This window comes from Microtus oregoni, unplaced genomic scaffold (assembly GCF_018167655.1).
Source record: "Microtus oregoni isolate MIOR12 unplaced genomic scaffold, Mior012 000025F_ref0000491, whole genome shotgun sequence".
In the NCBI taxonomy this organism is placed as follows: domain Eukaryota; kingdom Metazoa; phylum Chordata; class Mammalia; order Rodentia; family Cricetidae; genus Microtus; species Microtus oregoni.
Window position 1 is genome coordinate 25,111,995 of NW_024543084.1, and position 21,325 is coordinate 25,133,319.

The 21,325-nt window shown below is 53.7% G+C and overlaps 1 protein-coding gene across 1 annotated transcript; it reads left to right on the forward strand.

Moving 5' to 3' along the window:
• The first annotated feature begins 4,426 nt into the window (after window positions 1–4,426).
• On the forward strand, window positions 4,427–16,168 carry LOC121462739 (plasmalemma vesicle associated protein). Its single transcript, XM_041674607.1, has 6 exons — window positions 4,427–4,856; window positions 8,965–9,061; window positions 9,164–9,873; window positions 10,439–10,496; window positions 10,596–10,677; window positions 15,713–16,168. The coding sequence occupies exons 1-6, from the start codon at window positions 4,491–4,493 to the stop codon at window positions 15,717–15,719; spliced, it is 1,320 nt and encodes a 439-aa protein (XP_041530541.1). The 5' UTR covers window positions 4,427–4,490; the 3' UTR covers window positions 15,720–16,168.
• The last annotated feature ends 5,157 nt before the right edge of the window (window positions 16,169–21,325 follow it).

Below are 21,325 nucleotides of genomic sequence, written 5' to 3' on the forward strand. Positions count from 1 at the left end.
TTTTTCAACCTCCTGTCTCCAGGAAGACTGAGCTGTTTAGCTGTGGCAAGTGCCGACTTCCTTCAAAAGGTTCCCACCTAAACAAACAACTCAGGCTGAATTGATTGTTTTCCATTTAGAGAGAAAGAGGGGGTGGGGAGCATCCGTGAGGATCCTGAGCCCAGCAGCCGAGGGACCAGGACACAGCATAAGCAAAGTTTCCTGTGACCATGACAAATTGTTCTCCGGAAAATCACAGAGCAGTCAGTGCCCCCAGGGAATGAGGCTGACCTGGCAGGGTATCTTCCCTCCCTTAGGGACAACCTGGCCAGGGCCGCAGGCAGAAGGGCTGCATTTATACAGTTCTGCTGGAATCACCAGGGACACTCTGGTGGCAGCTGTGTCAGTGAGAGACAGGGGGTTGACTGGACAGATTGGCTTATAGGATTTTCCCCACTGAAGGAAGTAAAGGAGGTGCTGCCAAGAGCCATGACTGCCACAAGGCTGGGAACCCACACAGAAAGGCAAAAGGCTCCGTGGACCTGGGAGGCAGGCAGGGCAGCTGAGTGGCAGTGGAGTCTGGGCTTCCACCACCAGCCCCAGGATGACTTGAGTTCAGGCCTCAGGACCCTCAGGAAGCAGAGACTCAGTTCTGAAGGTCGTCCTCTGAGCTCCACACACTAAGTAAGGAAATGGAAGCGTTGGGGTTTTTAAAACAGACACAAAAGAAAAAGAATCTTAAAGCAAAAATATTTAAAATTAATAAATTTAATATTTAATATCATTAATAAATTTAAATATTTCTGGGCGGTGGTGCGCACACCTTTAATCCCAGCACTCGGGAAGCAGAGGCAGGTGGATCTCTTTGAGTTTGAGGCCAGCCTGGTCTATAAGAGATAGTTCCAGGACAGGCTCCAAAGCTATAGAGAAACCCTGTCTCGAAAAACCAAATAAATAAATAAATAAATTTAAATATTTATTGTTTTTTCCTACCTAAAGGAATAAATATTGCTAGGCGGTGCTGGTGTACACCTTTAATCCCAGCACTGGGGAGACAGAGGCAGGTGGATCTCAGAGAGTTAGAGACCAGCCTGGTCTGCAGAGCTAGTTCCAGGACAGACAGGGCTACACAGAAAAATCCTGTCTTGAAAAATCAATCAATCAATCAATCAATCAAACAAACAAACAATCTAAGGAGGGGCTGGTGAGATGGCTCAGCAATTAAGAGAACTGGCTGTTCTCACAGAGGACCCAGGGTACAGTCCCCAGCACTGGAGGATCTGATGTACCTTCCAGCCTCTGAGAGCATTGGATGTGTGCGCGCGCGCGCACACACACACACACACACACCTGTTACTGCAGTAGTCTCTTTTGAGAGGGCCAGGGAGCCAGACCAGAGCCATGACAGGTTTCTAACGGACCCTGCCAGGGACCAGGCCTTGGTTTCAGTTTCATGGGACCGGCTGGAACTGAGCAGTTCCTGGGAAAGCCACAACCCCGGGGCAACCAATCTGAGGGTGCCCCACAGGTTGTGCAAGTTTAAGAGAACTAGAGACAATTTCTCTGGGCCACCAACCAATCCTATAACAACTCCCAAACTGTCTAAAACCATCAATTAATCAGCCCCAGACTAATCTCTCCTCCCTGGAATTCCCCTAGCCCGGTTTAAAAGGGGTTAAAGGAGACTGTGGGTTTCTCTCAGGCCGCCATGCGCCACTGCAAGGTTGGAGCTAATAAAGAGCTCTTGTTATTGCACAGGTGACAGTTGGTCTTTTCTTGGGGGCTTCTCTCGGACCCTAACACCTATGGTAGCCTGGGCTACATGAAAACTTGCTTCAAAAATGAATCAAAACTGTGAGACTGGATTATCAATGTGGAAGGAAAATAACATTTTGAACTTGATAGAAATGAAGTTGGGAGCCGGGCGGTGGTGGCGCACGCCTTTAATCTCAGCACTTGGGATCAAAGGTGTGCTCCACCACTGCCACGCACGACTATATTTAACACATTTATGTGTTTATTTGTGTATGGTGGGTGCTCACACATGCCCCAGCACCCGTCTGGAGTCGGAGACACGGTCCTGGGAGTCAAACGCACACTGTCAGGCTGGGCAGCAGGCACCTTTCCCACGGAGCCACCTCAGCTGACACACAACAGCTCCCGCACATCCCACGACACTGGGAACTCTTCTTGAACTGAGCCTGAGTGCTCTCAGGATCCTTGTTACACACATCCCACCCATTGTTGTCCCTGTCCTCTGGGCTTAGGGACAGTGCCCCCCACTGCCTCTCAGCCTGGCATCATGTGACAGCCAGAAGCCACATGGTGAGAGTTTCACTCTTCACTGCCTACAGAAGTCCCACCGCTTAGTGATTATGAAAATCTAATCATTTGATTTCATGTGTCTGGGTATTTTGCCTGCATGTATGATTGTGTACACATGTGTGCATGGTACCCTCAGAGGTCAGAGATAGACATCAGATCTCTGGGAACAAGAGGTTCAGACGGCTATGAGCCATTGTATGGGTGTTGGGATTCGAACCCAGGTCCTCTGAACTGATGCGGCACCCTCCAGCTGAATGTGCATCTGGCCCTGTAGGAAAGCCTTGGGAGCTATGTGGGGTGCTGGGAAGATGGCTTTGTGAATGAAGAACCTGCAAAAAGGTGGAAGCAGAGAACTGACCGCACAGACTTGTCCTCAGTATTCACGCTGACTGGGGCACCCGAGACACACCATAGACAATAGTGATCAGTTGGGAGTGTGCTCGGTTAGCGTGGACAAGGCCCTGAGTTCCATGTGCACACCCGTCCTCCCAGCTCCTGGAAGCTGGAGGCAGAAGAATCAGGAGTTTCAGGCCATCCTGAGCTACAAAACCGCTTGGAGGTCAGCCTAGGCTACATGAGACCCCCTCTTAAAGGGAGCAAAAAACTGCCATCTGTAAACAGGATAAAAGCAGAATTTCAGGGGAGGAAGTAAGTTTTCTGGGGTCACATGACAGCCAGGTGGTGTGCCAGACCCCAACTTGACATAAAACTGTGGCCCCTGTCTGCCTGGCCAACCTGGAGCCATGGGTGGTTGGGCCCCAGCTGCAGCCCCCAGTACCACTGCCCCACCCCCATGGCTGGCCAGGAAGAACCAGGAATTACCAGGTGGCTGCAAAGGCCAAAGGTCACATAGGGTTTCCTGTCTACCCCTGGGAACTTCCTCCTTCCCAACCCCACACCCGCCTGCCCAGCTCCTTCCCCATCCCACTCCTTCCCAGGCTTCTGGACCCCACAGCTACCACCTAGCCAGCTCCTGCCCTTGCCCCAACAGGTTAGGGCTGCCCGGAGGCAGGGACAGGACAGTGGGGTTAGCAGGTAAAGATTTCAGAAAACTCTCCCAGAGCTTTGGGGGCCACCCTCAAAGTCCTTTTCTCTGTGACCCTGAATTCTCACATCTTTGCCTGGGAGTTGTTCCACAGAGACCCTAGACCCTCCTCATGGAACCCCATCTACCAACAAGGCTCCCTGCCACCTCCTGGGACCCTGAAATCACAGCAGGCCAGAAACTAAGAATACTCTAGTCAGAGAGGGGGAAACTGAGGCACAGATTGGAGCAACCCTTGTCAGAGTTCACAGAAGCCTTTCTTCCCTTTCCCCACTCCAAGATCCTGCTCTCCTACTTCGGATCCCACAGATATTTTTGGAGTGTTGGGGGGAGTCTAGGCAGGGGCTCCAGCTCTGAGCCACGCCCCAGCCCCTCCATGTGGAAGTCTAGGCAGGAGTTCTAATGCTGAACCAGGCCCTAATCCTAGAGCACTCTGGGGACACCTATGTGTGCGTGCTGGCCGAGTATTTGTGGGAGGTGGTACCACTGTCCACCAAAAATCAGGCCTCTGTGAGGCTCCTCTGTGTAATAATTGAGCACCTACTGTTGCCCATAATGGAAACCGTCCCCGGGGCTCCTGGGTGGGAACTCACTCCCGCATCCTTTGCCTTGGGTCCCAAACTCCTGGTGTGGGGGTGCCTGAGAGCTGCCCCAGGGTTGACTGTTGACAGGGGGCACCTTGGTGACCTGGGCATGTTTGAACCCAGCCTGCCACAGAGTAACGACTGGGCCACAGGGCCAGTCTCTTGTCACAGCTGTGCCTCAGCTTCCCCTCCCACATAATGGGCCTAAGCACGGGCTATGACTGAGAAATAGTCCCAAGTGCAGAGTCGATCGCCTGGCCGACCTAATTTGGGGTGTTGTTGGTGGAAACTGAGGCCGGGCCAGGCGGAGGAGGCCAGTCTAGCCACCCAGCAGGAGCCGCACCCCTCCATCTATCACCTCTGCCTAGACTATTAGTCCTCAACAGCCAGGGTGGGACTGTTGTGATAACCCACAGCCCCCATTTCCTCCTGGCCAGGAAGGAGCCTGGCAGAGGAAGTATTAAGAGAAGTAATATAAACACTCCCCCTGCTTGGCGCAGCCCAAATCTGGCCAGGCAGGCGAGGGACAGTGAGCCTGTCCGACTGACGCTGCGCAAATGGGGCTTGCCATGGATCGCAGCCCGTACTCCCGCACGGGGGACGCGGCTCGTGGCTGCTGGTACTACCTGCGCTATTTCTTCCTCTTTGTGTCACTCATCCAGTTCCTCATCATCCTGGGCCTCGTCCTCTTCATGATCTACGGCAACGTGCACGCCACCACGGAGGCCAGCCTGAAGGCCACCGAGATGCGCGCTGACAGTCTGTACAGCCAGGTGGTGGAGCTGTCGGCCGTGAAGGCTAACCTGACCAAACAGCTGAACATCAGCTTGCACGCCAAGGAAACGGTCATGCAGATGCTGCTGAGTGCCAGGCGCGAGCTGGAGCGCCTCAACGCCAGCTTCCGCCAGTGCCAAGGCGACCAGGTAAGAGGCGGCCTGTGTGCCCTGGGCCGCAGCACCGGGTGCCCCCAAATTCTAAACTGCACCCGAGAAAACGTAGCTAGTCCTCCCGTTCTTTGTTTCCAACGTAGTCTTATGTAGTTCAGGCTGTTCTAGAACTTGCTGTGTAGCAAAGGATGTCCTTGAGCTCCTGACCCTCCTGCCTTTGGGATTACAGGCCGGTGTCGGTGTCGCCACGCCTGGTTCATGTAGTACGTGCTACACCAGAGAGCGACAGCCTTTCTCTCTCCTTAACCCCAGCCCCAGATAGGGCCTCACTATAGAGCCCCCCAGACTTGTTTAGATCTCACGGCAATTCCTCTGCCTTAGTCTCCTGAGTGCTGGGGTGACAGTGGTGCCTCACGGGCTGGTGAGATTCTTTAACAGTGTGATCGCCTGCCAGAAAGGGTCTGCTGCCCGCAGCACGATTTTTAAAGTTAGGTTTACTTATTCCACATGTATGTTTGCCCACCCGCCATGTCCGTGTGTGGAGGTCAGAAGATGCCCTTCCACCGTGTGGGCCCCAGAGATTCAGCTCAGGTTCTCAGCTGAGCTGTCTTTACTGCTGAGCCACCTTGAAGGCCTGACCACTCTGGAACTCATTGTATAGAGCAGGCTGGCCTTGAACTCACAGAGAACCACCTGTCTCTGCCTCCTGAGTACTGGGATTAAGGCCACTATACCCTACTCTCTGGAATTCATAATTTCATGGCTAGGCCCGTCCACTCCAGAGGCAGAATACCCTCTCAGGAAACTTTCTGGGTGAAAGCGGGGTGGGAGCAGGTGTAGACCCCAGCATTGTCGACTGCAGTTGGGGTTTGGCTGGGGTCCTGCTCACGGCAGCTTCACAGAGATGGGGAAATGGATTCTTCCTCAGTGTGACCCTGACGAACTGAGCCCAGGCATGGCTCAGAGCTCGGCTCTTGCCCAGCATGCATGAGGCCCTGTTCCATCCCCAGCACCCAGCACCCAGCACACAACCAAAAGGAATGCCATCCTGGGGCGTGGTAGCACACACTTGTCACCTTACTGCCTAGGAGCTGGAGCAGCAGGAGCTCCAGACAGCCTAGACTACATAGACTACATAAGATACACCGGGGTGGGGGGGCACTGAGAGACAGAGGGAGGGAGGGGGAAAGAGAGACAGTGGGGGGAGAAACACTGAGGGAGAGAGACAAACACTGAGAGAGACAGAGGGGGGAGGGAGACAGAAGGAGGGAGGGAGGGAGGGAGAGAGGGAGGGAGGGAGGGAGGGAGGGAGGAAGGGGGAAAGAGAGACTGGGGGAGAGAAACACTGAGGGAGAGAGACAAACACTGAGAGAGACAGAGGGGGGAGGGAGGGAGAAAGAGAGACAGAGGAAGGGAGGGAGGGAGGGAGGGAGGGAGGGAGGGGGGGGGAGGGGGAAAGAGAGACAGTGGGGGGAGAAACACTGAGGGAGAGAGACAAACACTGAGAGAGACAGAGGGAGGGGGAGGGAGACAGAAGGAGGGAGGGAGGGAGGGAGAGAGGGAGGGAGGGAGGGAGGGAGGGAGGGAGGAAGGGGGAAAGAGAGACTGGGGGAGAGAAACACTGAGGGAGACAGAAGGAGGGAGGGAGGGAGGGGGGAAAGAGAGATGGGGGGACACTGAGAACACTGAGGGAGAGAGACAAACACTGAGAGAGACAGAGGGAGGGAGAATGTAATTCCATAATTTGAGAATAAAATGTATAAGGATGTGTGCTCACCTAATTATCTTCCCCCTACTCCTCTTAAACTCTTCCTTTCTCATCGGTGAAGCAACTCTGTCCTCTGAAAAGAGCTTCCAGGGAACTGCAGACCTGTGGACTGATTTAAATGACAGGACCAGGATTCCCTTCTCACGTGTTTGCCCCCCAACACATACTCAGTTTTCCACCTCTAAAATGAACGATCTCTTAACCAAGTAGAGTATGTCTAACCTCACTACAGTAGGGAAAGGCTTAACAAAATGATTCTTTCTTTTTTAACCTTGGTTCTTACCTATCGATCTCCTTCTTCTCTGAGGTATTGGACATTGTTTCAGTTCGATTCTAAAAGGTTTCTGTGTGAAAGGCCTGCTGTTGGGCCTCTGAGAGGTGACCAGATCATAGGGGAGTGAGCTAGTCAGGAGGTCCTGGTGGGACCTTGTGTCCCACCCTAGGACCCCATCTTACCCTGTCTGCTTGCTGGCTGCCTTGGGGCAAGACTTTTCTACCATGGTTTTCTCTTACCATTTTTGCTTTAACACAAGCTGACAGTGAAATTGCCACTGAGCAAACCTGGTAAGGAAGCCTCGGTGACATCCTCTTTGGGTTAGGTCGCTGTGACACCTTGAGGCAATTCAGAGCGAAAACAGTTCATTTGGCTTCCAGGTTAGGCACACTCCATCACTGAGGGAAGTCAGGACACTAGGTAGAGTGGAGACCATGCAGGAATGCTGCTTACTGACTCGGTCCCAGACTCTCATCCAACTCTCTTCCTTCTACCACTCGGGCGTACCTGCCCAGGTATGACAACACATATGTACATTAATTAGTAATCAATAAAATACCCTCACAGAGACACCGAGTCTCACACTGAGAGACATTGGGGGGGGGAGGGAGAAGAATGAGAGAGGAGAGAGAGAGAAAAGAGAGAGGGTGTTTTAGGCCCTTTCCCAGGTGGGGCTGAAGCCATTGCGTCCTGTGCCTGTCACAGACCTGAGATCCTGGAGACAGCAGTCCCCACACAGACCCCAGAGTGTCAGGCACTGCTGACCATGTTCACCCAACACCTCCCCACACCACAGTGAGACCAGGACGCTGCAGCCTCAGGCAGCTTCTGGCCCAATAACAGGGGTGCTGGCAGCCGCCAAATTAGGGGTAAAGCAAGGATTCTCCTGGAGAGGACAGGGTCCTAGTGTGGCCCAGGATAGTAGTCTCCTCCTTGAGACCAGTCTGACAGGGTGCACAGTCCCCTAGCCACTTGCCACCCAGGGTCAGGATCATTGCCAACACCCACCTGGCACCCCACACTCCCTCACTGGAGAACACAAGGTCCAGGCTTCTGGGCTTTACTTTTCCCAGAGGCTCCTCAATGCTAAGTGAGCACTGTCACCTTGTCATACCCCAGCCCTGATTCTACATTTTTAGACTTTCCAGCCTGGGCTACATGACCTCCTGACTCAGGACACTGCAGTTCCTTGGCAAGCTGCCTTCCCTATGGTGGCCAGGAGCCCAGTGGCCACCCGAAATGCACCTTACTGGTGTCTGTCTTGTCTCCCTTCCCCAAAGGACAAAGAAATGTGATTTTTCGGCCATGCTTCCTCTTCCTCTGCCCCTTGTGCCTCATCTCTGACTATGTCACCCAAGATGACCTTGAATTTAGAGTTCCCTCCTGTGTGGACTGACAGGCGACAGTCACAAACCACATTTTGCTTCTGTGGTAATGGGCACAAAACACAGAGCCCCAATCTCAGCCTCTGTGTTTTATTTTTTTTAATTTATTTATTATGTATACAATATTCTGTCTGTATGCCTGAAGGCCAGAAGAGGGCGCCAGACCTCTTTACAGATGGTTGTGAGCCACCATGTGGTTGCTGGGAATTGAACTCAGGACCTTTGGAAGAGCAGGCAATGCTCTTAACCACTGAGCCATCTCTCCAGCCCAGCCTCTGTGTTTTAACCCTAGCACTTAGGAAGCACAGGCTGGAGGACCTCTGAGAGTGGGAGGCCAGCCTGGTTCATACAGGGAGTTCCAGGGCAGCCAAAACTCCAGACCCCATCTCAAACAAACAAACAACAAACAAGACCGCCTTTCTCTGTGATCCAGGCTGGCCTCTAACTCCTGGGGGTTGTCTTACTTCATCCTGAGGTTACAGGTAAGAGGTGTCACACCTGGTGCATGAGTCTGGGGTTTGAACTTGGGGCTTTCTGCAAGTCCCTCACCAACTGAACGGGCTCCAAGCACTCAACCAATGAAGGAGCTCCAGCCCAGCTCTAGTCAAACTTTTGGAGGTCACCCAGACCTCCAACCCTCTAAGGGTGTGGAGGGGGCTACTGCGTGTGTGGCCCTGGAGATGGGTGCTCAGCCGTGTTGTATGCCCACACCTGCAGGCCACCTACGTAAACTACCACCGGTTCATGGCCGCCATCATCCTGAGCGAGAAGCAGTGCTGGGAACAGGTGAAGGAGAACAACAAGACCTGCGAAGGTAAATGCGGGTCCTGGCGGGTGGGTGGGGAGTAGGGGACGACGACAACCTCAAAGCTTAGGGGCCAGCCTGGGCTCACCTCCTCTCGCCCCCGCCCCGCAGCCTTGCTCTTCAAGCTGGGCGAGAAGGCAAAGACGTTGGAGATGGAGGTGGTCAAGGAGAAGGCAGTGTGCGCCAAGAACAAGGAGAGCCTGCTGGCGGAAAAGCAGCGTGCGGAGGAGCAGCTGTCGGCCTGTGGCAAAGCGCGGGAGCGGCAGCAGCAGGAGCAGCAGGTGATCGAGGAGCAGCTGCGCAAGGTGCAGTCCATGTGCCTCCCGCTGGATCACGACAAGCTCCATGCGGATGCGCTGAGTATCTGGCGGGACTCGTTGATCCCGCGATCCCTGGATGGCCTGAGCTACCACTACCCTTCGTTGGCACCCGAGATCGTGTCCCTCCGCCGGATGTGCGAGCACCTGCCCACTCTCTTGAGCAACAAGGTGGATGAGATGGCGCGCGGGCTGCGCATGAGCATCGAGCGCGTGACCCGCGAGAACGCGGAGTTGCGGCGGCAGAAGCTGGAGGTGGAGCGCGGGGCTCAGAGCACGCAGGAGGCGCGGGCGCGTGTCGAGACGGAGGCGAAGGCACGCGAGAGCCAGCTGCGGGCGGAGTGCGCGCGCCAGACGCAGCTGGCGCTGGAGGAGAAAGCATCGCTGCGCTCGCAGAAGGAAGGCCTGGAGCGTGAGCTGGAGGCGCGCAAGCGCCAGCTGGAGCAGCTGCGCACCGAAGTGGACGTGCGCATCAGCGCGCTGGACACCTGTGTCAAGGCCAAGGTGGGTCTGGTCGGCTGGGTGGAGATGAGAGCCCTGGGAACAGTGGGATCCTGGAAGGGTCAAACTGGGAGTGGGTGGGAGCTGAGGACGGAGAATGCCACTGAAGGAAGGAAGCTGGGTCAGGGTTAGGGCCAGGTGAATTTAGCTCTGGCCAGATGGTGGGAACCGGGTTTGGAGTGGAGTTGAGTCCAACTGAAGGATCAGAGGTTCGCTGAGGGTTGCAGGTGATGTCAGCCTTGTGGTGGCCTCGATTTCCCGCCTAAGTTAAGCTCCTCCGTGATGCCTCAGGATGGTCTGGGTTAAGATCTAGGTTCCTTGAGCCAAGCATGGTCTCTAATCCCAACACTCAGCATTCACAAGCAGAAGGACCTCTATGACTTCGAGGCCAGCCTGTTCTAAATAGTGAGTTCAAGGACAGCCAGGACTACACAGAGAGACTGTCTCAAAACACAAACCATCACCAAAAAAAAAAAAAAAAAAAAAAAACCCACCCAACTAGGTTGCTTAGGCATTTGCAGGGCACAGAGGGCACCAACTCCTCCAACCTCTCCTTCTCTTTCTCCAGTCACAGCCAGCCACCCCGCCAAGACTCTTCAGCCCACCCCCAAACCCTCCGCCTATAGGTGAGTGACAACCAGAAGGGTCAGGAAACGGGACACCTGGCTCCCCACCCCATCTCTCCTCTCCGAGGCTGCTCACACGAACCCTCATTTTTCCTGCAGATCCTGCTAGTCTGGAGGACTTCAAGAAAAAGATCCTGGAGTCCCAGCGTCTCCCAATGGTCAACCCCGCAGTCCCACCCAGGTGAGATACCCACCCGCTGAGATCCATCCCAGAACCATGGATAAAGAGGGAGGCAGAATTCACACTTTCTGCCTCTATAATGGAGGGATGGCAGGTATACCAGGGCATAATGGAGTGCCTGCTGTATACTAGGGCATGGCAGGTATATCAATGCAGGACTTTGGACTGTGAGCTGGAGGAAGGAAAGCAAAGGGCCTGGTGTCCTGGGCAGCTGGGCTGGGCGGAGAAGGTCTGTGGATAGAGACCATGAGGCATACCCTGAGTGCCTTCGTGTACTCTGTACCCTGTGTACCCTGTGCGTGTCTGAACGTGCAAACTGGAGCCCAACCCTGGCTACCATTTCTCATCGTCACCCATTGTGATTCTTCCCCGTTCATTTATCTGTGTGTGGATGAGCATGGGTCCTGGGGATGGACTTCACCGCTCCACCATCTTGCCAGCCCAGCCACCATGGTTTTCGTCTTTCTCTTGAGACAGGGCCTCTATATTGGGCAGACTGGCCTGGAACTCACAGATCTGGTCCGGAGTGATGAAATTAAAGTCATGTGTCACCATACCTAGCCACCATGGTTTCTGACCCAGGGTTTCAAACTGGCCTGGCTGACCTGGGGGACTCCACCCCCCAGTCCTGTACAAGTGTGCCCATCCACCACATGTGGTAGCCTTTTCTTTTTCTTCCTTCCTTTCTCTCTTTCTTTCTTTTGTTTTGTTTTGATTTTGTTGTTGTTTTGAGACAAGGTTTCTCTGTGTATCTCTGGCTGTCCTGGAACTCACTCTGTAGACCAGGCTGACCACAAACTCACAGAGATACACCTGCCTCTGCCTCCCAGTGCTTGGGTTAAAGGCATGCGCCACCACCGCCCTGCCCACACACAGCTTTTTAACCTGTGTTCCGGGATTGAATTCAGGTCCTTCTGCCCCACAGCAAGGTTTCATGGAGCTCTCTCCCTGCCCCAGCGCCTCGCAGAGTGGAAGCTGGGTTGGTGACAGGTCAGTGGGTAGAGGAGCTTGCTGCTAAGCCTGACAGCCCAAGTTCCATCCCCAGGACCACACAGCAGGAGGAGAGGGTGGACTCCAGCTGTGGCATAGGCGCACTCCATGTAGTCATGGGAGCCTGTGTGGTGCACACTGGGAAGCCTGGGGTCACAGCATGAGGCAAGGTGAAGATCGTCAGATGGGAACTGTAAAGTGATGTCCACAGTCAGAGACAGGGACCAGGGCTGTCCTTGGAGCATGCCTAGGGCATCTGGCCCAACACCCACACCACCTTAATGTGTCAGCAGCCCAGGGTTTCTCTGTGTAGCTCTGGCTATCCTGGAACTCACCCTGTAGATCAGGCTCGAATTCACAGAGATCCACCTGCCTCCGCCTCCTAAGTGCTGGGATTAAAGGTGTGTAACACATCACCTGCCCCAATGTGTAGCCCAGGCTGGCCTCAAACTCAACCTTCTACCTCCACGTCTTTAGCATATCCTGCTGGCTCACACCACATCAGCCTTTTTATCTCATCTCTGTGTGTGTGAGGGCCCTGGTGTCTGGTCCTCTGAAGGAGCAGCAGCCTTACTGCTGAGCTGTGGTGTGTTTTGGAGGTGGTGTCTAATGTATGGGTTGGCCTCTGGCCCTAGATCATCCTGTGAAAAGGTGGGACAGTGAAAAGTCAGCTTTCATGGCACAAGCTATGAACCCAGAACTTGGAAGGCTGAGGCAGGGGGACTACATAATCAATACTTTTTTGAAAGAAGGAAAGTAGGAGAGTAAAGAAAATATTGAACACGATGAAAAGAGACAGACGAGTAGACCCCTCCCCCTCCAGGGTACCCTCCCACCCCATCCTTCTTGGCTGGGCAATCTCTATCCTGATGTCCACTTTTCAGAGGAGGGGACTGAGGACTCATCAGTCTCACGCAGGGGCTGGGCTGCCCGCCCAGGACTGTCCGGTCTCAGCTGAGAACCGGGGGAAGTTTTTGACATTGTTTACCTTGAATGACGTCTGTGCTGAGGGACAATGCTCACTTAGGCCTGTGTTGTCCCCACCAGCCGCCCCCCCCCCCGGATGCTAGTCAGGGCCTTCCCCAGGGACTGGGGCTATGCCTTCAAGGGGCTTCTTCCTCAGCGTCCAGAACCATCCTTCCCTCCCTCCTTGCTCTCACACTTGCGAGGCCGATGCACACTCCCTGTCTGATTGTTTTATTTTGAGACACCATCTGGTTATACAGCCTTGCTGATTCCAAAATTCAGGCCTTCTTTCACCAGCCTTGCAAGGCCAGGTGCCAGGCGGTGGTGGCGCATGCCTTAAACCCCAGCACTCAGGAGGCAGAGGCAGGTGGGTCTTCCTGAGTTTCAGGTCAACCTGGTCTACAGAGCCAGTTCCAGGACAGCCAGGGCTACACAGAGAAACCCTGTCCTAAAAAGGAAAGAAAAGAAGTAAGTGTGGGGCTGAGTCTGGGGCTGATGCCGGTCTCCACAACCGTGTAATTATTTAGTTTTGTTATTTTGAGACAGGATCTCATGAAGATCAGGAGATCAGGCTGGCCTGCAGCTCATAGAGATCCCCCTGAGCGCTGGGACTAATGGGGTACACCACCACCCCACGTACCACACATTCCCGTTTTGTTCCTCAGTATTTATCTGTTTATTTTAATTTTATGCGTATGAGTGTTTTCTGTGTGTCTGCCTGTGCTCCAGAAGAAGCCTGGAGCAGAAGAAGGTGTCAGATCCCGGAACTGCAGTTACAAGTGGTTGTGAGCCACCATGTGGGTGCTGAGAACCAAAGCCAGGTCCTCTGCAAGAGCAGCCAGAGTGCACTTACCCACTGCGCTCAGCGTCCAGAACCAACTTTTAAAAGAAAAATATTTCAACATCCAAATGTCCTTGTGTATGGTGTATGACCTGTGTAGACCCCTGTGGAAACCAGAGGAAGACAACGGTGTCTTCTGCCATTGTCCAGCTAATGCCCTTGAAACCAGGACTCTCACTGAACTTGGAGCTACTCGGGGCCCCAGCCCCAGCCTCCTGTGACCCAGGTATTTGGGTCACAGCTGCTGGAGCAGAGACACCCAGATTTTTGTTGTTAGTTTTATTTATTTATTTTTGTTTCTTTGAGGCAAGGTCTCATTGAATAGCCCAGGTTGACCTCAAATTTACAGAGATCCTCCTGCCTCTGCCTTCAAGGCCTGGGGTTAAAGGTGTGCGCCACTACACCTAGCCAGCACCCAGCATTTTAACTGGACCCCTGAGGATTCCAACTCAGGTCAGCTTGCTAGCAAGTAAGGTTTCTTCTCCACTGAGCTCCTACGCCTACTCTGTTTACACTGCAGACAGGAGTTGGGGGCAGGGAGGGGAATGCAAACATGGTTGCAAATATCAAACAATTGTTCCTCCTTTTGTTTAAAAATTGCCACCTGATTTATTTGTCTGAGACTGCAAGAGCTACAGCATGCCAGAACCCTGTAGGGATCAGTTGTCTCCTCTACCCTGTGGGTCTCTGGGATTGAACTGATTGAACTCAGTTCATCATCGTGGCAGGGCTCGATGGCAAGCATCTGAACTGGTTCACTGACCTACCATGCTTCTGGTCTGTTTATTCGAGCCAATTCTTCTCTGTGCATGAAGGTTCCATTTCTAAAGTTGGTTTGGGATTATTTTTTTGTTTTCTTTGAGGGGGAGTGTTGAGAAAAGGTCTCATGTAGCCCAGGCTGGCCTCAAACTCCCCGTGTAGCTGAGGCTGGCCATGAACTCCTGATCTTCCGGCTTTCTCTGCCTGTGTGAGTCCTGATACTTAGGTCTCACAGCCTGGAGGAGCTCAGAGGCAGGAGGGGACCATGTGAGGTCAGCTGAGGCAGGCTGCAGGAGTGGGCTGGGGGTCCCACATGGCCCACACTTCTGACTCCCCCCCCCCCCCAGTTGTCCTGCTGAGACATTCACTCTGGAACAACCCATGCCTGGAGACTTATTTGGACAAGTGTGATGAACTGTGTCTGTCTTCTCGGTACCACAGAGGCAGAGGGATCTCTGGGTGTTTGAGGCCAGCCTGATCTACCCAGTGAGTCCCTGTCTCAAAAACAAAGGAAGACAGACCTGAATGTGCTAGCCAAGTATTTGGCGTGCGGAAACGGATGTATCTTGTGAGGTTTCTCACAGTTTTTAAACTGGGACTGATGGCGCATGTGAACACGTCAGAACATGTGTGGGGAGTCGCTCCCTCCTTCCACCCTGTGGCTCCAGGGGACCCAATTCAGACTGTCCTCTGCCCGCTGAGCCCTTTGTGGGAGACACAAACTCTGCTGGGATCTTTCACATGGGCTGCTCATTGAGCAAGGGACTTTTAACCAGGAACCTAGACAAGGGAGGAGCCTGGGGATTCTGGGTAGGGTGCCTGGGAAGGAGTGACCAAGGGAAGAACAATCCTCCTCATGGCTGTGGCAAGGACTTTGTGGGGGGGTCCCCAGAGTCTATGAGCAGTGCCAGGGCTTGGTCTACGTGGAGAATCACTGGTTCACTCTGGTTGATTTGGGGGAAGTGACCGGGACAAGAACAGAGGTCACCAGGCAGTCCTAGCTGGGATCACAGCTGGAGCCAGAGAGGGGACCCAGAGCCAGCCCGACCTAGGGGCCCCAGGGAAGAATTGGGGAAGGAAGGGAGGGGGAGAGGAAGCCAGACTTAGCTGCAGACTCCCCCTCCCCACCAGGAAATGCCTCAGCTCCACCTCTGACCCCACCGAGCTCCTCTACCAGGCTGGGAGGGGGGGCATTCTAGACAGAGATGTTTCGGGGGGCACGGAAGCCTTTCGGAATTGTTGGCACTTGGGTGGGGCTGTCCCGGGCTGGAGGGATGGGGCCTTGGTGTCAGCTTCTGAAGCTGTGGACTCTGCTAGTCCTGAGGGTCATGGAGGGTGTGTGGGGCAGGCTCATTCAGACTTCTGGGAATGACTAAAGAAAGGAAAGAAAGGAGACGCTGAGGCAGGAGGGCTGTGAGTCTGAAGCCAGGCTCCTCGGCCTCTGTTGATTGCTGTGCTTTCTGCCTCTTCCTTCCCCAGTGGCTGAGGAAGCAGCTGTCGCGGGACCCTGGGCATGCGACTTGCCCACCTGTGGATGGGAGCAGCCAGATGCCCACAGCACTGGACACCGGCTGTACCCCCATGGGCAGCAACCTCCATCCCCATGCCGCCCCCCCCCCCCCCACTGCCCGCTGCTCCGCACCATCCCCTGACACTGGGTTTAAGGCACACACAGCTGTGGGGTGACCAGAATGGCACCCATTCGCCCACAGCTCAGCTGACCCAGGAGGTGAGAACAGGAGGCCTAGTCTCAGCTCCCTTGGGACTTTCCAAGCTCCCCTTAAAGGCCCCGGCTGTTTCCAGGTCCTCCTGGAGAGTTTCCAGGCCTCCCCTGGAGGGCTTCAAGGTCCCAAGAAACACAAAACTTCGTTAGATTTTAAACCCTTTTCCAGGCTCCTCTCCTCCCCACAGGCGAGGCCCCCCCCCCCCCCCCCCCCCCCCGTGGATCCCAGAGCCTGGAGGGATGCTTCCTCACACTCTGCCCTTCTTGTATCCCTTAAAGTCATTAGTGGCACATAATAAATATCAGAGTTCTTTGAAGGCTGTCTCTATTCTTTTTCTTCCTGTAGACTGGGTCTCACTGTATTCCTCTACCTCTGCCTCCTGAGGGGTGATTGGTGAGTGCCAATTGGAATTGGGGGCTACAGAGATGGCTCAGCAGTTTAGGGCACTGGCTGTTCTTGGAGAGGACCCGAAGTTGGTTCCCGCACCCACATGGCAGCTCACACCTGCATCCAGGGGATCAGCACCGGCTCCTGGCCTCCCAGGGCAGCACAGAAGCATATAGAGTAGAACAGTACATCTTTAAATCCATGGCCAGCCCCGTCCTGCGCGGCATGGGTGGCACCCCGGGCCCCATCTCCACAGGAACTGGGTGTGGTGGTGCACATTTGCTGTGCCGGCACCGAGGAGGCCGAGGCAGGAGGGTCAGGATTTCAAGGCCAGCCTGGGCTACAAGAGACTCTTCCAATTATCAAAAATAAATTAAAATGAAAGCTATCCTGCCTACTGCTGGTGCAGAGTTTGTAAGGAGTCAGACGCAAAGCAGAGAGTGGCCCCTGTGGAAACCAGCCCAAGAGGTAATAGAATTCAGCCTAGCATGGTGGAGCAGGCATGTCAGCACCGGTGTGCAGTGCGGGTGGGGTGCGGGGCTGAGGCAGGGGACTGAGGTGTGAGAACAGCCCACTAACCCTGACAGTGGAGCAGGCATGTCAGCGCGGGTGGGGTGCGGGGCTGAGGCAGGGGACTGAGGTGTGACAGCAGCCCCCTAACTCTGAAGCTTGTTCCTAAGAATCGGGCCACAAGCAGGAGCCGTCGATGGAAAGCAGGTAAGACGTGCCCAGGAGAAGGCTGCTCCCCCAGCACTGGCCTGGGCGGGAGCAGGGTATGAATCACGCGGCCGGCAATGCCACACTCTGCCACTGCTCCTTGGGGACAAAGCTGCGATATTTCCTGGATCCGGAAACACGGGCGAGAGCCTGTCACTGCAGGAAACACTCAGCTGGGTCCTGGCCAACCGGGCCACAAGGGTCAGCCTGGGAGGCCGCCGGGACAGCCGGGCTGGAGGCCCCAAGGAACTGGGGATGTCCCTGGCCCTGAGCCTGCGTCCTGTGATGAAGCCGACCTGGTGACCACAGCCTGATTAAGAGCTGAAATTCACAGTCCTGGGTGCGAATCTCACTCCAACTCGGCCTGTTTCCTCTCCCCAGACACCATGTCCCAGATCTGTAACCTCAGCTGCTCGGGAGACCGAGGCAGAAGGGAGCTTGAGCCCAGGAGTTCCTGGCCAGCCCAGGCCACACAGAAACCCCACCTCTACCAACCACAGCAACAGTTCCCTCGAGTGGAAAGCGCTGGGGCTCGAGTGGAAAGCGCTGGGGTACACAGTCCTCCCTGACCTGACTACTAAAGACAAGAAAAGGCCTGTTGCCAGCCGTTGCCTCAGTAGGGTCCTGTACTGGCCCAGAGCCGTCTTTCCATCCTGGAGTCGGTTTTTCTCACACCCCCGCCCATGGCTCCCCACCACAAACAAGGTCTAGTTTCTTAGCCCCCTTGTCAGCCCAGACCTGTGCAGCCCTAGCTGCTCTCTGAATTTCTGATTAGGCTCATTTGCTTGGTTTATGTTTGAGACTAGAGTCTCACTCTGTAGTCCAGGCTAGCCTCCAACTCAGAGATCCTCCTGCCTCTGCCCCACCAAGTGTTGGGGTGGAAGACATGTACCCCCACACCTGGCTAGCCCCATTTTTTTTTTAAAAAAACTGTCCCAACATCTGTGGAGCTGACCTTTCATAGCAAGCCTTCTGCCTCAGCCTCCACAATGTTGGCGCTGCAGGTGCACTGCCGGGCACTGTTTTTCCTTGCCTGAGAAACTTCTCTGTTCAAGACAAGGAGTTGCAAAATGAATTGTCAAACCATGCATGGGAGGGTGATGTCTCCGTGGGTGAGAGTACTTGTTGCTCAAGCTGGAGGAACTAAGACTCAGTTACAGAACCCACATAAAGGCTAAGGTGACGATTTACCTTAAACCCAGTGCTGTGGGGAGAGACGGGAGGATGCTGAGCACTGTGACCTGACCTGTAGGGTCGCCCCCTGTGCCCTCATCTGACCTATATGTCCCCTTGGATCCGCACGCCCACAAGTTTGGACTGCGCCACACACACCAACGAACAAGGGGCGGGGGCTTGGCTCAACTTTGTCTGACCCCTCCTCCAAGCAGCCTTCCTTGATTACCAAGGTATGGTCCTTGTCCCTTGGGGCCCCAGTCTCATCCTGGCTCCCAGGCCCCATGCAGTGCTCCCTGTCGGAAAGGGGCCGAGTGCCCGGTCGTAACCGCCTCCGCTGGGTGAGGCCCTGACTCTTTGGGGATTTCCTGCGTCCTCTATAAATAATCCCCCCCCCCCCCCCCCCCCCCGCTGCTTCCCACAAACTCCTCACCCTTCTTGGAAAAAAGGGACAGCGGCCAAGGCCTCCACGCAGCTGTGTGCCAGCCCCGAGGCAGGCGGCCCGCAGTGGGCGAGCTGCCCAGAGGTCTGGCCCCACCCAGGGCGAGGCACCAGGGGACCCTTCCCCTGTTCAAGGCAGGATCTGGCTAAGTAACCCAGCCGGGCCTGGGACGAGCGCCGGAATGACAGGCGTCCTCATTGATGAGGACGCGGCTGGGAGTTACGCGAGGGACGCCCGCCCTCTGCTGGCCAATTACCGCTACACCAGGCGACCCAGCCTCCCTGACGCCCCCTGGCGGCTTCAGCAGATACAGCACAGACGCCTCCTCTTTAAGGTCTGCCCCAAGTCCAGGACAAAGACTTCTTCCTTGTAACCATGCCTCGAAACCCAAGTGCTGACCCCAGTGCCCTACAATGTTGCCTGTTACAGAGGCCCTGACAAAGTTCAACGTGGGGTGTAATTGACTGCTCAAACCATTTCCCTGAGCCTCCGTTTTCTGAACGGTAAATTGGGAACATTTGTGCCCGGTCGGTGGTGCACTGGTGAGGATCCTGGTGACCGAGGCCACCGCCATCTTCAAAGACAACCTCAGAAACTAAAATTAGGGGCTGGAGAGATAGCTCAGTGGTTAAGAGCTGACAGCTCACAACCACCTGTAACTCCAAGACCTGACATCCTCACAGACATACATGCAGTCTAATGCACATAAAATAAAACAAATTATTTTTTTTTAAAAGTAAAAATAAACACAAATTGCGGTGTGGCAGCGGCACATGCCTTTAATCTTAGTCCTGGTCTACAGGGCAAGTTCCAGGACCTGTTCCAAAAACTACAGAGAAACCCTGTCTCAAAAAAACAAACCAAACAAACAAAAAACATTTGAGAAGGGACTGGTGAGACGGCTCTGCAGATAAAACATTTGCAGCTGAAGAGGACTTTATTTTTTGGTTTTTCAAAACAGGGTTTTATTTATCTATTTTGATTTTCGAGACAGGGTTTCTCCGTAGCTTTTTGGTTCCTGTCCTGGAACTAGCTCTTGTAGACCAGGCTGGCATCGAACTCACAGAGATCCGCCTGTCTCTGCCTCCTGAGTGCTGGGATTAAAGGTGTGCATCACCACCGCCCGGCACGAAACAGGGTTTTACTGTGCAGCTTTGGAGCCTGTCTTGGAACTTGCTCTGTAGCCCAGGCTGGCCTCAAACTTTCAAGTGCTGGATTAAAGGTATGTACCACTGCTTGTCAAATAATTTATTTATTTTTATTTTATATGCATTGGTATTTTACCTGCATGCATGTCTGAGTGGGGGTATTGGGTCCCCTAGAACCGAAGTTACAGACAGTTGTGACCTGACATGTAGTTGCTAAGAACTGAACCCGGGTACTCTGGAAGAACAGATAGTGATCTTAACCATTGAGCCATCTCTCCAGCCCAAGGATTTTGTTTTCCAAGACAGGGTTTCTCAGTAGCTATGAAGCCAGTCCTGGAACTCACTCTGTAGACCAGTCTGGCTTTGAATTCGCAGAGATCCACCTGCCTCTGCCTCCCCAGTGCTGGGATTAAAGACGTGTGCCACCACCGCCCGGCTCAAGAGGACTGGAGTTCGGTTCCCAGCAACCATGGTCTCCCAAGCTCCTGTGTCTCCAGGTCACAAACCCACACATCCCCTCACACTACACACACACACAATTAAAACTTGCTATCAGCCCATGGGCCAGAGAAATGGCTTAGCGGTTAAGAGCAGCACTGGCTGCTCTTCCAGGGGTCCTGAGTTTAATTCCCAGCAACCGTAAGGTGGCTCACAACCATTCATAATGAGATCTGGTGCCCTCTCTGGCACGCAGGTAGACTTGCAGGCAAAACGCTGCATACATAATAGATAAATAAAATCTTTTTTAAGTTAAAACTATTTGGCCAATGGCCTAGGCATATTCCTAGCTAGCTCTTACATTATTTAAAGTTTTATCTATCTTAAAATTTGCTTTATTTATTTATTTATTTAATTTAGTTTTTGAGACAGGGTTTCTCTGTAGCTTTGGAGCCTGTCCTGGAACTAGCTCTTGTAGACTAGGCTGGCCTCGAACTCACAGAGATCCACCTGCCTTTGCCTCCCAAATGCTGGGATTAAAGGCGTGCTCTACCACCACCTGGTTTTTATTTTTTTTTTTTTAAAAAGAAAACAAACTTTTCATTTTACATACCAATCCTAGTTCCCATTCCCTCCCCTCCTCCTATTCCCTCCACTTATCCCCCATCCTCCAATCCAATCCTCAGAGAGGGTAAGGCCCATTGTAGTAAATGAAGAGTCCAAGAATAAGAAAATAAAAATGTAGATTCCAGAAATAGGAATGTAGAAATAAAAAATATAAAGTTATAAATCTAGGTGACTGAGAGCAGACTGTCAGCAGCTTTCTCAGCAGATCAAGGATCAGTCATTCACAGTGAACTATTTTCTCAGATGCTTAGGAAGCCTCCATCAGCCTAGGTCATTTCATTTTACAACTGGCTGTTCTATTTACAAGGCCGGAGCTTCTCTCTTCAAACTGAGAGTAATGTCCTGGCCATCCTTGATAAACGACAGGTATGAACTGAGTTAACTTCTAGGAGACAGAGATACGTGACGTCTGGGTTAGACATTGTCTCTGTTATGG